The sequence below is a fragment of the Spea bombifrons genome, chromosome 6 (assembly GCF_027358695.1).
Source record: "Spea bombifrons isolate aSpeBom1 chromosome 6, aSpeBom1.2.pri, whole genome shotgun sequence".
NCBI lineage: Eukaryota > Metazoa > Chordata > Amphibia > Anura > Pelobatidae > Spea > Spea bombifrons.
The window spans coordinates 48,850,709-48,868,355 of NC_071092.1; the positions used below are offsets into that span (position 1 = coordinate 48,850,709).

Consider the following 17,647-nt stretch of genomic DNA (forward strand, 5'->3'; position numbering starts at 1 on the left):
CCATGATATGCCTTCTAACCCCTTATATGCCACTCTGCCATATAGGGGGTTAAAAGGCATATCATGGGACAGAGTGGCATATAGGGGGGTATAAGGCATTTTGGAGGCAGAGTGGCATGAAGGGGGTTAAAAGGCATATCATGGGGCACTCTGCCTCCAGAAAAGCCTTATGCCCCCTATATGCCACTCTGCCTCCCCGATATGCTTTATACCCTCCTATATGCTCCTCTGCCCCATGATATACCTTTTAACCCCCTTTATGCCACTCTGCCTCCAGATATGCCTTTTGACCCCCTATGTCACTCTGCATCCAGAAATGCCTTATACCCCTATATGCAACTCTGGCATATAGGGGGGTTAAAAGGCATATCATGGGACAGAGTGGCATATAGGGGGGTATAAGGCATTTCTGAGGCAGAGTGGCATATAGGGGGACACACTTACAGACACACACATGCCGATTTTTTTTGTTCTTAACAAATACAAAAAACATACAGTACAAAAAATACATTATTTTACTCACCTTCTACTTCTCTTGACTTCCTGGTAGCTGCACACTGTTCTCCTCTTGACATCCGGTGCTGCAGCTGTCTGAGCGCGAGGGGGCGGAGCTTCCACCTCACGCTGCTCCCATCACTATGCAGCCATCAGGCTGCTGGGAATGTAATCTGAACGGCCGGTGCGTGCTGATGCCCCCGGCCGGAGCTACTTTAACACTTTTTTTTTTATTTATATGGTAAGCTGGATCGGCTCGCCATATAAAGTAAAAAAAAAAGTATTAAAGCAGAGGCGGCCGGCGGCATCAGCACGCACCGGCCGTTCAGATTACATTCCCAGCAATCTGATGGCCGCATAGTGATGGGAGCAGCGTGAGGGGTGAAAGGTCAGTGCGAGGGGGCGGAGCTTTCACCCCTCACACTGCTCCCATCACTAGACGGCCATCGCACACGGCTGCTGGGTGCTGATGCCGGCCGGCCGCATCAGCACCCAGCGGCCGCTTTGATTAGATTTCGGGCAGCCTGGGGGGCAGCTCAGCGGCTGTCTTCATGGCCGCCCAGCCCCCGGACCTTCCGGCCCACCGGGAAATTTCCCGGTATCCCGGTGGGCCAGTCCGGCCCTGATTGGGACACAGGAGTGATGGGAGTGATAAAGGGCCATTGGAGCACAGGAGTGATGGGAGTGATAAAGGGCCATTGGGACACAGGAGTGATGGGAGTGATAAAGGGCCATTGGGACACAGGAGTGATGGGAGTGATAAAGGGCCATTGGGACACAGGAGTGATGGGAGTGATAAAGGGCCATTGGAACACAGGAGTGATGGGAGTGATAAAGGGCCATTGGAACACAGGAGTGATGGGAGTGATAAAGGGCCATTGGAACACAGGAGTGATGGGAGTGATAAAGGGCCATTGGAGCACAGGAGTGATGGGAGTGATAAAGGGCCATTGGAGCACAGGAGTGATGGGAGTGATAAAGGGCCTCTGTACGTCTATGAAGAGATTCGATTACAAATCAGCCGTTTTGAGCTACAATAGTCATTTATAACATTAACCCCGTCTGTGCTGGATTTCTGATCCATTTCATGCAAAATGCTGCTTCCGTCCAAACCCCCTCCAATATTAGCTGCACAGATTGAATTTAACCTGAAATGATGGAAATTTGGGGTACATGTAAAATGATCACTTAAAAATACAATATTTGAGATAAATGATATGATTTTTGTTACAGTGTCACGTTCACGCACACCGAGTGAAGCCCCCGCTCCCGTAGACTAAGCTGCAGCCTTGCTTTACGGCAGTGTTTGCAGCATCTGGAACCTGCCGTGCCGGATAGGGACCTGCGCTCTGCGGTGTGTATTTACAGCGGCAGTAAAGCGCCCCCCTGCTCTCCGTAGCCTGACGCGTCCCGCCATCACAGTCTGCGGATTTTTTTTCTGGGTTTATATATAATTCTATTTCCTGTTTTGTGTTTCAGGAAGAATTTTCCAGTTTTCTCTCCCCTGTTGATAAAATAATTGCGTTTTTGTAATAATATTAGCCTCGTAAAGCGCATCGCGTTAAGTAAAAGTAAATGACGCATAACGGGGCGCAGGGAAGGCGTGAAACCCAGCGATTCTCCAATACAGACGGGGCTCGCGTAATTCTAGCTTCCCCCGGAACATCGCGGAACGTTTACAGACGAGCGGCGCGTTAATTAGAAGAAGCCGCTTCCTGCAGCTTTCCTCTCCAGACGCCGCGCCGTCAGCTTGTAATCGCTTCCCTCGCAAGCACTTAACCCACCGGCAGCGATCGCTGGAGCCCTCGGCGTCTCTTAAAGGCTGGTTAAGCATCTCCATAATTCCTGCTCCTCCCCCGCTATCTGCGTGCAGCGCCCCCCCGACACTCGCTGCCCGCAGGTTTATTTCATTTCTACAGTTTAAAGAGACCAGAATCTAACACTAGAGGGTCAGAGGCCAAGATGGAACGGAAGGAAGTTTTACTTGACTGAGAGGGTGGTAGATAAGTGGAACAGCCTCCCAGCAGAGGTGGTAGAGGGTAATACAGTGAGGGTATTAAACATGCATGGGATAGACATACGGCTCCTGAATCTAAGACGAGACCAGCGACTGATTAAGGTTTGAGTCTTTACAGCAGGAGAAACGGGCGACTAGACGGGGGCCGGATGGGGGCCGATCGCCAGATTCTATGTTTCTAACTGCCCCTCTAAATTGTAAGCTCACCTGTTGTTTCTGTAAGTCTAATTGTTGTGTTATATACCACTTGTTAAGTCCTATCCACTTATTGTACAGCGCTGTGGAATATGATGGCGATATAACTCTCCGATCCGGGAAATCGTTGTGTTTATTGCTGTGTTTTATTTATTTTTTCTTTTGAAGATCTCATCCTGCACTTCATTTATCTCATTACCGGAAATTGAAATGTTTTATTCATACGTCTGATTTCTTCTCGTTTAATTATCTTCTTATAAACCCGGATCGCTCTCAACATAAAATCTAACCGGCGGCGTCACCCGGAGGCAGCGAAACGCGCCAGCAATCAGAGGACTCTGATCCCGCGCATCCGCTAATAAAGCTAATAAATACCCGGCGCTCATTAACGAGAGATCGTTACGGGGGTAATTACTCCGCGAGTGGGGATCTGCGGAACGCGATAATTACTTTGCCGGCAGACGGAAGGGTTAATGTGCCTTATTCCTGACTTATTCCGTCCCGGTCTACATTCGGCTCTTCTAATTGGATACATTCTTTCCGGGTTCTTTCCGAGGTCCCGTCTTGTCGGATTTCTTTGGATTTATTTTATCCGGACAGCTTATTATTTTCCAACGCGACAGCGAAAGAACCGACCAGAGCTGCTTCCCCGGGGCTATAAAACGCGCCGAACGGCTGATAACGATATTCTTAGAAACTGCTTACCAAACCGACGGGCGAGAAACCAGCACGGGGAGGATTTACCTGCCGAGAGCCCCCCAAGTAGCTTTTCTTATGAAAGAAACCCAGAACCCGCCGGCAGATCGGCCCCATCCGGCCCCTGTCTAGTCGCCCGTTTCTCCTGCTGTAAAGACTCAAACCTTAATCAGTCGTTGGTCTCGTCTTAGATTCAGGAGCCGTATGTCTATCCCATGCATGTTTAATACCCTCGCTGTATTACCCTCTACCACCCCTGCTGGGAGACTGTTCCACTTATTTACCACCCTTTCAGTAAAGTAAAAGTGGCCGTTTTCCACCCTTAATAACGATGTAACTTATCTGCAAATACGTACAAAATGCAAATAAATGTAAAGCGTTGCTTGGTTTCCAATTAACTATCAACTCAGCTGCTAACGATAGTTTTATCAGCTGTTTTTTTCTGTAGTTTATTGGCTTTTGTTGCATATTCGGGAATCCGGCTCCTCGTCTGGAGGTTTCTGGATGTTTCTGGAGTTAATTAGAGGCGTTTGTGTGACAGCCGCTGCTTTCTAATGAAGGGATTTCCGTGACCCCGAGACGCGGCTTCTTTATCATCCGCAGAGCGGGACCTTCCCATATCTTTATTTTGAAATTACCATTAGATTGTCCTGGGGGCCAGGAGCGGCAAACCATCCATACGTGCAGATTCATGATGTATAAATCTGTATAATTCAGTCATTACGATGGGAATCGGCCCCCATCCGGCCCCCGTCTAGTCGCCCGTTTCTCCTGCTGTAAAGACTCAAACCTTAATCAGTCGTTGGTCTCGTCTTAGATTCAGGAGCCGTATGTCTATCCCATGCATGTTTAATCCCCTCACTGTATTACCCTCTACCACTTCCGCTGGGAGGCTGTTCCACTTATCTACCTCCCTCCATTCCATCTAATCTTCTGACCCTCCATGAGAGGTGCTTTTGAAAATTGTAGCAAAAAACAGCAACAATCAGCAACTGAACAATAGGGGAGAGATAATTTAATGGGGAGGAATAATCATGCGGATCCTGAGAACAGGAAGGTATGATGGCCGCTCCCGTGGTAAATACATAAGGGGGGTTTCTGAAGTATATATTGTGAGCTCTTTGGAGCCGGGACCCTCCTCACCTAATGCATCCGTTTTATTATTTGATACAATTTGTTACGGACTCTTTCTGCAGGGATACGAGGGCGCTCGGTACATCAATAAGGATTACTAATAATAGTAATAATGGCAATAATATCATCTATAATAATAATATTAATAATAATAATCCTCATAATATAATCTATAATAATAATAAAAATATTAATAATAATCCTCATAATATCATCTATAATAATAATAAGAATATTAATAATAATTGAATCTGTAAATTTGGTCACATAGACCCGACCTGTGAGAAATCCTGCGCGATGACTGCCGCTGATGTATTTCTCCGGCTCTCGGTTGGACGGACGCGCTCCGATGATGTTTTGGCTCCTTTAAGGACTCCCCAGAGCAGTGATTTCAGCACCGCGGACAGAGCTCAGACCCCGGGGACGGCGGACGCTTCCCGGCCGATGCCTTTTACGACGCGATCACAGATTATTTCGTCTAAAATCTCTAGTTTGACGCCAGCCAAACCGACTGATTCCATCGGGGGTGTGGGTGAATGTCACTGTATGCTGCCCGCCGACCACCAGCCCGGCGACTACCAGCCCACCGACCACCAGCCCGCCGACTACCAGCCCGCCGACTACCAGCCCGCCAACTGCCTCCCCACCGACTACCAGCCGGCCAAACACCAGCCTGCTTCATCTTAACATTAACTTAATCTACAACCACAAACTCGGGCAGACCTGAAGGATCGCACTTTGTTTCATCTTAGTGAATAGGATCAGAAAGTCACTCTGAAAATGAACTTTCAGTTTAAAAGCTAATTCTCATAATATGAGCGACCGAGGAGAGCCCTGTCACTGCTGTCTGGTGCCCAGCGAGGGGTTAATGAAGTCTGGCAATATTTCGTCTGCCCGTCAGCCGGGGTCATAACCTTTTAACGCTCATCTAAAGAGTCCCGTGGGCCACAATCACACCCGGTCACTCTCCATCCTCCACCGTCCATCCACGTCAGCCCTCGCAGTCACAGGACTAACGTTAACCCGACTACCAGTCACCCGACTACCAGTCACCCGACTACCAGTCACCCGACTACCAGTAACCCGACTACCAGTAACCAGACTACCAGTCACCCGACTACCAGTAACCCGACTACCAGTCACCCGACTACCAGTAACCCGACTACCAGTAACCCGACTACCAGTCACCCGACTACCAGTAACCAGACTACCAGTAACCCGACTACCAGTCACCCGACTACCAGTCACCCGACTACCAGTCACCCGACTACCAGTAACCCGACTACCAGTCACCCGACTACCAGTAACCCGACTACCAGTCACCCGACTAACAGTCACCCGACTACCAGTAACCCGACTACCAGTCACCCGACTACCAGTAACCAGACTAACGTTACCGGGGCACTGGGGGTCCTGTGCCTGCATGAGCCTGCTGGGAGTCGTAGTCCGCCCCTCATTGATCCATTAGAAGACTTCATGTCTCTTCGTTATATATTATAACTAAAATCTAAAAATAAAGTGAAGAAGGAATTCTTTCTGAAATATTTCTTCTTTTTGACCAACGATCCCAAAACGCAGCCCTTAAGGCGATGACTTCAGAAGAATTTTAAATGACTTGGAAAGAAACGACGCATATTAAGAAACCTCTCCAGATTTTAATTGGATTCGTTATTAAAAAAACATTAAAAATATTACATAATTTAATAATAAATAATAATAAATAAACAAATGATCTCAACATTCCAAACGACCAAAGAGGGGCATTTTTTTTATATTTATCCCATCAAAGAGAAAAAGCTGCTAGAAAGTGTCGTTTTTTGTAATTGTTTCTTTGTAACTAAAAAGTACCGTATTAAGTCCAACAGCATTTTTTTTTTGCCGATATGAAACATTTCATTAACTTATTAAATTCAGTGGAAACATTTGCTAAATTTGCTGGGAAAGCTGAGCGCGCTGCGAAGGGGCTGCGCATGTCCGGAGCCGACGGCTGTCACGGCAGCTGAATTATCCATCGGACGTTCTTTTTGTGTTTTCGGAATCAGGCAGGGAGTCGGGAGATATTTTCGTTATCGGTTAGAAATCTGAAAATAGCTTTCATTGCGGGTTTAAATCTGTGTTTTATGTCGCTGTGTTATGTAAGTTATACGCGCATTCTGTCTCCTGTCAGCAAAGGATACGGAACGGCTTCTTTAACAGCAATTTATGTAGCTGAGTGGGGCATTTAGAAGAAGAATAATGGGGTTTATTTACCCCGTGTAATTTATAAAGCCGTTTCCTGCTGTTTCTATACACATTATCGGGGCTTTTAGGGCTGTAGAACCCTGCGATCCCCTCATACCCAGCAAACATTCTGACCTCCTAGAAAAGAGGGGCATCGGGGGAGGAAAGAGGGGTAACAAGAAAGGAGAGAGTGGCATCAAGGGAGGAAAGCGGGGCATCAGTGGAGGAGAGAGGGGTGTCAGGAGAGCATAGAGGGGTATCAGGGAAGAGACAGGGGCAACAGGGGAGGAGAGAGGGGGCATCACGGAGGAGACAGGGGCTTCAAGGAAGTAAAGAGGGTAACAGGGAAGGAGAGAGAGGGGGCATCAAGGGAGGAAAGCGGGGCATCAGGGGGCAGAGAGGGGGATCAGGGAGAGAGGGGTATCGAGGGGGAGAGAGGGGCACAGAGGAGGACCAAGTTGCATGAGGTGGGGAGAGAGGCGCTTCAAGGGAGGAAAGAGGGGTATCGGGAGGGGAGAGGGGCATCAAGGGAGGAAAGAAGGACACAGGGTCTTGGGAGAGAGACTGGCCAAACTAAACAGGGACACGTGGGAGGTATTGTCTATACAGATAGATTTTCTGGATAAAATGCTCAGATAGGTTATAGTCCATTTTGGTTGCATTGGGAATTTGGGACCCTCGTTGGGGTTTCAGCGCCCGCTCGCTGGGGTTGTATACAGGTGTAAACATGGCCGCCGACTTGTTACAGGCAGGAGGACAGACGCCTTCGCTGACGCTTCAGGCTGATTGTGGTTTTACCGCCGTCAGACCCATCGCCAGCCGGCCGTCCGTCCGTCCCTGTCCTCGGCGGCTCGTATTAAAAATTCTACATGAAGGGTTTTTTGGCAGCCGCGGAATGGAGAATGAAATGTAAGAATCAGCCCGTTTTCTCTCGTTTTGGGTGAAATGTTAATTCTATTCAATCAGTAAACGCAGAGTGATTAAGAGCCACTTAGTTTCTGGATAAATATTCCCAGCGTGAGCCAAGAATCAGAGCGTGAGTCAGGACTTCGGTTTTCTGCTTAAGAACATAGAAAGTGTTAAAAGAGCGGAAAAAAGAGAAAAAAAAAATGCCCCTGACAATCCCGCACTTATATCCGACCGCTCAGAGAAGACGTCTTAAACCTCAGGTCTTCCAGAATATAAGCCGCGGCGGGAGATCGCGTTACAAACGGAGCTAGAATTCCAGCCGCAATAAATGGAGTTTCTGACCTACCTGCAGAAATGGGCTGAAAAATGCACTTTTAGGGCCGGCTCGCAGTGACTGCGCTTTGGCTGGGGGGGGCAATCTTTACTTAAAGGGGCACCAGGAAAATAAATCACACAATAAACATTAATATTTCAGAGCTTCCCGATCCGAGGAAAAATCTGATCGCCTTTTGGAATCGCAAAGAAATTTTTTCCCTTAAATGGCAAAATCTGTAAAATTGCCTAATTATTATTATTATTTTTTTTTTCATTAGAATCAGGAAGGATCGGTGGAAGGGTTGGACTTGATGGACTTAATTCTTTTTTTTTTCAGCCTTAATTACTAAGTTACTATGTAGAGATAATTTCCGCAAAAATCATTACAGGATTAAAAAATGTCTGAAAATTGTGTGAATAATGACTCTCAGCCGTCACGTGCGCTTTATCAGAGTCCTTTATTATGCGCTATTTGTTGAGGGGGCTGCCTCGGCCACCGGAGGGTCCCTTAAAATAAAACTCCGATCGTCCCAAACGTAGCAGATTTCATGAGACCCGCAAATAAGTGAATATAATTCTATACAGATCCCGGAGATCTCGCAGCCGCCATTTATAAATAAATCGACCCGCTGGGTCTTTATATCTAGGGATATAAAGATATATTTATTCGGTTGGGTGAAGCTGGTGTGGAAAGGGTGAAACGAGATTTAATAACTGTTCAGGGTGAAATGTATCCACATAAAATGTTTTTAATGCCGCGTCTAATGCAAAAAACATTACAAATAATTCCGCAGTCATCGCATGAATCACCGCGTCGTTACATTTCCTAATCCCCTCCGTAACCTCCGTCCGATAAACTCCATCATCTGCCCCCCTCCTCCCGCTTTACTGGCCCTTCGGGTCGTTAGCAAAGTAAATTCTTGTTGGAATCCCAGCAATTATTATATAAATTCAAGTTGTCGCCATGGCAACTGCTGCAAGGGAGCCCTTGGAAAACGATACCCAGGTTCGCCGTTAAAGCGTTACGGGAGATGAACGTCTGCGTTTTGGCCCCCGGTGACGGCGTCTGTAGAAGCGAAACGTTTCGAGATCGCGGATGTTACGACCCCGAGAAACTGGACACGGGGGAGACGAGATGAGATTACCCGCCGAGTGAACCCCGCGCTGTCTACAACCTCGCTATTATCTGAAAACCGCTCCTCCCCGGCGGGATCTATTCCACGACGATGAGACGCCGATCGGGGGCCGCGCTCCTTTTATCTTTTGGGTTCCGTTATAGAAACATTTGTGTGTTGTTATTACCGTATTTGCTCGATTATAAGACGACCCTGATTATAAGACGACCCCCCAAAATCTGAATATTAACTTAGGAAAAAAAGAAAAAGCCTGAATATAAGACGACCCTAAAGGAAAAAAGTTTTACCAGTAAATGTTAATTCATGTAAACTATTTTTTTTAATAAAAGCTATGATTGAGAAAAATATATTTTTTTTGTTTTTATTTCTTGTATTTTCCAACCTGTCCCCCAGTAACGCACATCTGCCCCCAGGCTTGCCACACCAATATGGCACTGTGGCCCATGATATGCCTTTTAACCCTCTATATGCCACTGTGCCCCATGGTATGCCTTTTGACCCCCTATGTGCCACTCTGCCTCCAGAAATGCCTTATACCCCTATATCCCATTCTGGCATTTAGGGGGTTAAAATGCATATTATGGGGCAGAGTGGCATATAGGGAGGTATAAGGCATTCCAGGAGGCAGAGTGGCATTAAGGGAGTTAAAAGGCATTATATAGAGCACTCTGCCTCCAGAAATGCCTTATACCCCTATATGCCACTCTGGCATTTAGGGGGTTAAAAGGCATATTATGGGGCAGAGTGGCATATAGGGAGGTATAAGGCATTTCAGGAGGCAGAGTGCTCTATTAAATGCCCCCTTAACGCCACTCTGCCTCCTGAAATGCCTTATACCTCCCTATATGCCACTCTGCCCCATAATATGCCTTTTAACCCCCTAAGTGCCAGAGTGGCATATAGGGGTGTAAGGCATTCCAGAAATGCCCCACACACACACACACACACACACACACACACACACACACACACACACACTTACTTACCGGTGCTTCCAATTTCCTGCTGTATTGCCGGGGCAGCGGGTTGACGTCTCATTCCGCGGCAGCCGGAAGGAGGTGGAGTTGGCAGCGGGGGTTTGTATGCGTCCGTCGCAAATACCTTCCCCGGCTGTCAGAGATCAGGAACTCTGGAACTCTGACAGTCGGGGAAGGTATTTGCGACGGACGCATACAAACCCCCGCTGCCAACTTCACCTCCGGAAGCACCGGTAAGTGTGTGTGTGTGTGGGGGCGACGACAGGAGGATCCAGGTCCCCTGCAGCGGTGCGGGGGATCTGGATCTTAGTCTCCTAATCAGACCTCTATTTGAGGTCTGATTAGAAGACGACCCCGATTATAAGACGAGGGGTATTTTTCAGAGCATTTGCTCTGAAAAAAACCTCGTCTTATAATCGAGAAAATACGGTATTTTTGTTTCAGAAAACATTAAGGTTCTCGAAACTTCCTTCTACCGAAGTATTTTATTTACATCGTCCTCTGATCTAACGGCCTTCTGTGCCAACGGCATCGACGGGTCGGGCTTTTTATGTAAATAATCCATAATTTCCCATGATCCCTCGGTGCAGGCGGCATCGGCATCCTCCCTCCAACCAGGAAAGTGTAAGCCGCTTCCTGTTCTCTCCCTCCCGTCAGCCCGAGCAGGAAGTTGGAAGCCTCTTCCAGGTCCCTCCCTCCCGTCAGCCCGAGCAGGAAGTTGGAAGCCGCTTCCTGTTCTCTCCCCGCGTTGTTTTAGCGGACGGCGCATGAGCCTCTAGCGCTAGAGATTGTTTCCGGACGCGCAGGTCCCTCCGTAACGCTATTATTACAGACATCTCAGGGCGATTTATACCCTGTGACGGGGCAGCAAGATGGCGGCTCCCGCATTCAGCACCAACAGGGGGTAACAAAAGTTTTTAATAACTAAGTGGGGAAATATAAGAATATATATAAGAAGGGACTCTGGGACGTGGCGGTAAAGATTAGACGCTGTGGAATTATTTCAGAGAAGGTCCTTTTATGTGGGGATGAAATGTAACAAACGTGTGTCACGTCTGAAACGCACTCGCGGACACGCTACACACGCTACACACGCTACACGCACCTCGGGCATTCACTGGCTTTACTGCTAATTAGACGGGTTGGACTGTGGGGAATTTTTTAGAAGATGATGGATTTCAGCATCGCCAGGAAACAGGGCGCCGGAGCGAAAATAGAACAACGTCCTGAATATGGATTTGGGTCACAGATCCTCGGCGGGGGAGCCGCGAATTTCTTCACTCATAACTAAGAACGAAACCGGCTAAAAATATTTAAACAATAGAACAATAGTTACAAAAAAAAATAATAAATCAACACAAAATAATACGGAGCAGACTGACTCCCCATAACAATATGAAATATATTCACTAATTCTTCATGACATCATTATGCTGGGGTAAATGGGCAAATTCTCTGGGTATTTACCTCAGTCTCAGGGTCATTCTTTTTCTCCATTGGCGGAGCTTCGTGCTGGGGGTTATATTACTGTATACAGCGCTGGGGGTTATATTACTGTATACAGTGCTGGGGGTTATATTACTGTATACAGCGCTGGGGGTTATATTACTGTATACAGCACTGGAGGGTTATATTACTGTATACAGCGCTGGGGGTTATATTACTGTATACAGCGCTGTGGGTTATATTACTGTATACAGCGCTGGGGGGTTATATTACTGTATACAGCGCTGAGGGGTTATATTACTGTATACAGCGCTGGGGGTTATATTACTGTATACAGTGCTGGGGGTTATATTACTGTATACAGTGCTGGGGGTTATATTACTGTATACAGTGCTGGGGGTTATATTACTGTATACAGCGCTGGGGGTTATATTACTGTATACAGTGCTGGGGGTTATATTACTGTATACAGTGCTGGGGGTTATATTACTGTATACAGTGCTGGGGGTTATATTACTGTATACAGCGCTGGGGGTTATATTACTGTATACAGCACTGGGGGGTTATATTACTGTATACAGCGCTGGGGGTTATATTACTGTATACAGCGCTGGGGGGTTATATTACTGTATACAGTGCTGGGGGTTGTATTACTGTATACAGCGCTGGGGGGTTATATTACTGTATACAGCGCTGGGGGTTGTATTACTGTATACAGCGCTGGGGGGTTATATTACTGTATACAGCGCTGAGGGTTATATTACTGTATACAGCGCTGGGGGTTATATTACTGTATACAGCGCTGGGGGTTATATTACTGTATACAGCGCTGGGGGGTTATATTACTGTATACAGCGCTGGGGGGTTATTACTGTATACAGTGCTGGGGGTTGTATTACTGTATACAGCGCTGGGGGTTATATTACTGTATACAGCGCTGGGGGTTGTATTACTGTATACAGCGCTGGGGGTTGTATTACTGTATACAGCGCTGGGGGGTTATATTACTGTATACAGCGCTGGGGGTTGTATTACTGTATACAGCGCTGGGGGGTTATATTACTGTATACAGCGCTGAGGGTTATATTACTGTATACAGCGCTGGGGGTTATATTACTGTATACAGCGCTGGGGGTTATATTACTGTATACAGCGCTGGGGGGTTATATTACTGTATACAGCGCTGGGGGGGTAATATTACTGTATACAGTGCTGGGGGTTATATTACTGTATACAGCGCTGGGGGTTATATTACTGTATACAGCGCTGGGGGTTATATTACTGTATACAGCGCTGGGGGTTATATTACTGTATACAGCGCTGGGGGGTTATATTACTGTATACAGCGCTGGGGGTTATATTACTGTATACAGCGCTGGGGGGTTATATTACTGTATACAGCGCTGGGGGTTATATTACTGTATACAGTGCTGGGGGTTGTATTACTGTATACAGCGCTGGCGGTTATATTACTGTATACAGAGCTGGGGGGTTATATTACTGTATACAGCGCTGGGGGGTTATATTACTGTATACAGCGCTGGGGGGTTATTACATTACATTTAATAATATGTCGCCAGCAGATGCCGTAGCGCTGTTATAGAACCCTTTTGTCTTTTTCCTGCAGCCGTTTCTGTAAGTGAAGAATCTCAGTTTTCTGATTTTCTCGCCTTATTTATTCGTCTAATTTTATCTCCCTGGCGCTGAGACCAGCGTTTCACCCTCATTATCACTTTAATATTCCCGTACGGCGCGGCATCCGCCGCCCAGAGATGGTTACTAATCAATTACCAGCAGCTATAGGCAGGGAATGTAACGACGGCCCGGACGTTTCCACCGCGGAAAACTCCAGCGGAAAGACGCCCGGTAAATGAGATATATTTATATTCGGGAATTAAAGGGCCGGAGTGGCACTTATTAAACATCTGATAATTGCTTGTCTTTGTAACATAGTCTGAGAAATGATTTATATCTAAAGCACGCCCTTGAACTGAAATTCTACCAATCTTTAAATAAATTAGAATAATAAATAAATAACTCAATATCCTGGTTTAAGTTTTGGGTGGAATAAAATAATATTTCTGTCTTCTGTTCTACTTTATGGTATTTGGTAAATTATTCCGTTTATCGCGCGTGTTAAACATGGGACCCTCATTAATGTCTGGGCTTATGGCCCCCCACAATCCTAGAGCCCCACCACACAGTTATAAGGGTTAAAAAACGTATGTTATAATAAATTACATTTCATTTGCACGGTAACTTTGTTTCAACTTGAAATGAATGCAAAGAAACTAAAATCAGAATCCCACCCCGCGGCTCGGGGTTTTAATGCGTCGGGGCCGGCGAGTCATTCTCTATTCCGTGTCTAAACGTCGCGTTTCGCTCCGTGTTCTGGCGGAGCGATCCATGCAGAAGGAACACGGGAGCTTTTTAACGCGCGAGGTCGTCCCGTCAGCCATCAACTGAAAACGACTTCGAAGAGACCTGAATTTACGACATCAATCAACTGGGCGTAAAATCTGCTCATTGCTTTTTAGATGTTTTCTTATTTCTTTTGTATTTTTCTTAATGTTTTATTAAATTATTTCCTTCCAAAAATTTATTAGAAGAATTTACAGATTTACAGAATGCGTAACGGATTCTATGCAACCGCAGAATATAAAATACCCGAGTACTGAATGGGTTAATTTACAAGATATAACTTCTTCAGCAGAACCCCCTACGCTGTATTCAGTAATATAACCCCCCAGCGCTGTATACAGTAATATAACCCCAGCGCTGTGTACAGTAATATAACCCCAGCGCTGTATACAGTAATATAACCCCCAGCGCTGTATACAGTAATATACCCCCCCAGCGCTGTATACAGTAATATAACCCCCCAGCGCTGTATACAGTAATATAACCCCCCAGCACTGTATACAGTAATATAACCCCCAGCGCTGTATACAGTAATATAACCCCCAGCGCTGTATACAGTAATATAACCCCCCAGCGCTGTATACAGTAAACTAATAACCCCCAGCGCTGTATACAGTAATATAACCCCCAGCGCTGTATACAGTAATATAACCCCCAGCGCTGTATACAGTAATATAACCCCCAGCGCTGTATACAGTAATATAACCCCCAGTGCTGTATACAGTTATATAACCCCCCAGCGCTGTATACAGTAATATACCCCCAGCGCTGTATACAGTAATATAACCCCCCAGCGCTGTATACAGTAATATAACCCCCCAGCGCTGTATACAGTAATATAACCCCCAGCGCTGTATACAGTAATATAACCCCCCAGCGCTGTATACAGTAATATAACCCCCAGCGCTGTATACAGTAATATAACCCCCAGCGCTGTATACAGTAATATAACCCCCAGCACTGTATACAGTAATATAACCCCCCAGCGCTGTATACAGTAATATAACCCCCAGCGCTGTATACAGTAATATAACCCCCAGCGCTGTATACAGTAATATAACCCCCCAGCGCTGTATACAGTAATATAACCCCCCAGCGCTGTATACAGTAATAACCCCCCCAGCGCTGTATACAGTAATATAACCCCCAGCGCTGTATACAGTAATATAACCCCCAGCACTGTATACAGTAATATAACCCCCCCAGCGCTGTATACAGCAATATAACCCCCCAGCGCTGTATACAGTAATAACCCCCCCCAGCGCTGTATACAGTAATATAACCCCCAGCGCTGTATACAGTAATATAACCCCCCAGCACTGTATTCAGTAATATAACCCCCCAGCGCTGTATACAGTAATATAACCCCCAGCGCTGTATACAGTAATATAACCCCAGCGCTGTATACAGTAATATAACCCCCCAGCGCTGTATACAGTAATATAACCCCCAGCACTGTATACAGTAATATAACCCCCAGCGCTGTATACAGTAATATAACCCCCAGCGCTGTATACAGTAATATAACCCCCAGCGCTGTATACAGTAATATAACCCCCCAGCGCTGTATACAGTAATATAACCCCCAGCACTGTATACAGTAATATAACCCCCAGCGCTGTATACAGTAATATAACCCATTGTATACAGTGGTGTCCGTTGGTGACAAAAATCTGTTTTTATCTGCCGTCCTGGAGCCGCCGTTGCTGTCAGTCATGTGATATTTTGGGTGACTTTCCCGGCTCAAACACCACACTGAGCTGATGCTTTATGGCGATGCTAATGAAGTCCCTTCCTCTATAGACTCTCATGAGTCCGACTGGGTGGCTGAGCCATTCTATTGCTCCCCGCAGGCAGTATGATAAGGAGTCGGGGTGTTTAATAGATTGGGGGTCAGATAACAGAGAGAGAACTCAAGAATACAAATCCCATTGTACAGCGCTACGGAATTTGATGGCGCTATAACAAACAATAAATAATAATAATAATCATATGCAGCCCTGGATAACAACGACTGATTAAGTTTTGAGTATTTACAGCGGGAGAAACGGGCAACTAGACGGGGGCCGGATGGGGCCGATCTGCGGGGGGTTCTGTGTTTTGAGATTAAACGTCTCCTATGATGTTGTTGCGATTTATCGGTTGCTGTCAGGGAACGCTCTGATTTTTTTATCGTCTCCTTTACTGTTGTGGAAATTTTGTGCAATTGTTGGGTGTCGGAGGGAGTGTTTGTGAGGCTGGTGGTAGACGGGGGGGGGGGGGGAGCGGGGTTGTTGTGTAACCGGAGGGGGTTTTGTTTCTGCCGCTGACCCTGTCTCTCCGTGTCTTGCAGTTTGACGCTGACAGGGACGAGGAGGAAGTGTTTTATGACATCAGCGTCGCCGTTGACAGTAAGATCTTCCCTGCCAAGGAGCCCATCGCAGGTACGTGACTCGGCCGCCGGGTCTGCGCATGCGCGCCCACAGCCCGAATTACTTAGAAATGACATTAACGGCCCCACGAAATCCACAAAAGGCTTCTAAACTCCCACAATCTTATAGGAGTTTAATGAATTCGTTTACAGTTTTACATTAAAAAAAACCTCTACGTAGGGGGCGCGTTATCCAAAAAACTCTAAATAGCCTCAAAATAACGCCGTACAATAAGATAACATTTACTTATAACCTAAATTATAATCTGTGAATATTCCAGACACCAATATGAGGGCATTAAGACAAACATTAACCAACAACCCGCCAACTCGAGTCCCAGTCCAGCGGGGGCCACGAGCCCAGTTTGGGCGCCTCGTCTGGTAACAGAACTTCCACCAATGGGGATCTTCCGCTGCTGCGACAAAAAATAACGAGAAAACAAGAAAACAGCAACAGCGACAAAATATAGAAAACATTAACCTGTGCAGGCGGGAAGCGGTAGAACCCGGACCCCCTTTATGAACCCTTAGGACCCTGCAGCCATGTTGGGGGCACTAATCACTAAACTGCGTGCATCCTTCAAACATTCAGACGTAGAGGCGGTATGCGCGCTGCCGGTTTGGCGCTTGGCTCCGGTAGTCTTTAAACACCGTTGCCAGGGGCAACAACCTCAATGCACAAACATTCCAGGATAGTTGAATATACCATAAATCCTTGATTAACCCTTTAGTGCCTTTCTCATGAGCAAATTCTATACATTCCGTAGATTGTCCGGGACGATAAATATAGAAATCGTTCTTCTGACGGCCGCATCCACCGCGTATATAAATGGGGAGGTCATTAATTAACCCACGGATGGAAGTGGCGGATTGCGGGGAATGGGGGCAGGGGCCGTTCCCAGAGAGCTCTCGTTACAGATAGAGTGTCAGCTTTTTAGATTGAATTTGGCCGCCGGCTCAGCTGCTCCTCAGTCTGAAGGATTCCTCATCATCGTCTATTAATTCAGATACTGAGTATCACCGCGTGACGAAGTCGCCGCTTCCCTGTGTATACCGACAGCCAGCGGCACATCGCCAATAAAAACCTTATAATAGCTAAAAGCCAATGTTTTACTAAAAAGCAAACTGCAGAAATGTCATTTTCTTTCTCCTTACGGTGAGATGAGCGATACGCAGTCTGGCAATCAGGGGGTTAAGTTTACAAAAAGAAAGGGGTACATGAGTCCTAAAGCACATGGATAAATCTCTGTACTCGTACTTATGAATGCAGTGTAAT

At 46.5% G+C, this 17,647-nt stretch overlaps 1 protein-coding gene across 1 annotated transcript in view; it reads left to right on the forward strand.

Annotated features, from left to right (window-relative positions):
* Window positions 1–17,647, forward strand: part of AK5 (adenylate kinase 5) — a 63,368-nt gene that overhangs the window by 30,145 nt on the left and 15,576 nt on the right. The window contains exon 7 of the mRNA XM_053469709.1: window positions 16,294–16,384. Coding sequence (XP_053325684.1) covers window positions 16,294–16,384 — 91 coding nt within the window. The remainder of the gene's footprint in view (window positions 1–16,293; window positions 16,385–17,647) is intronic.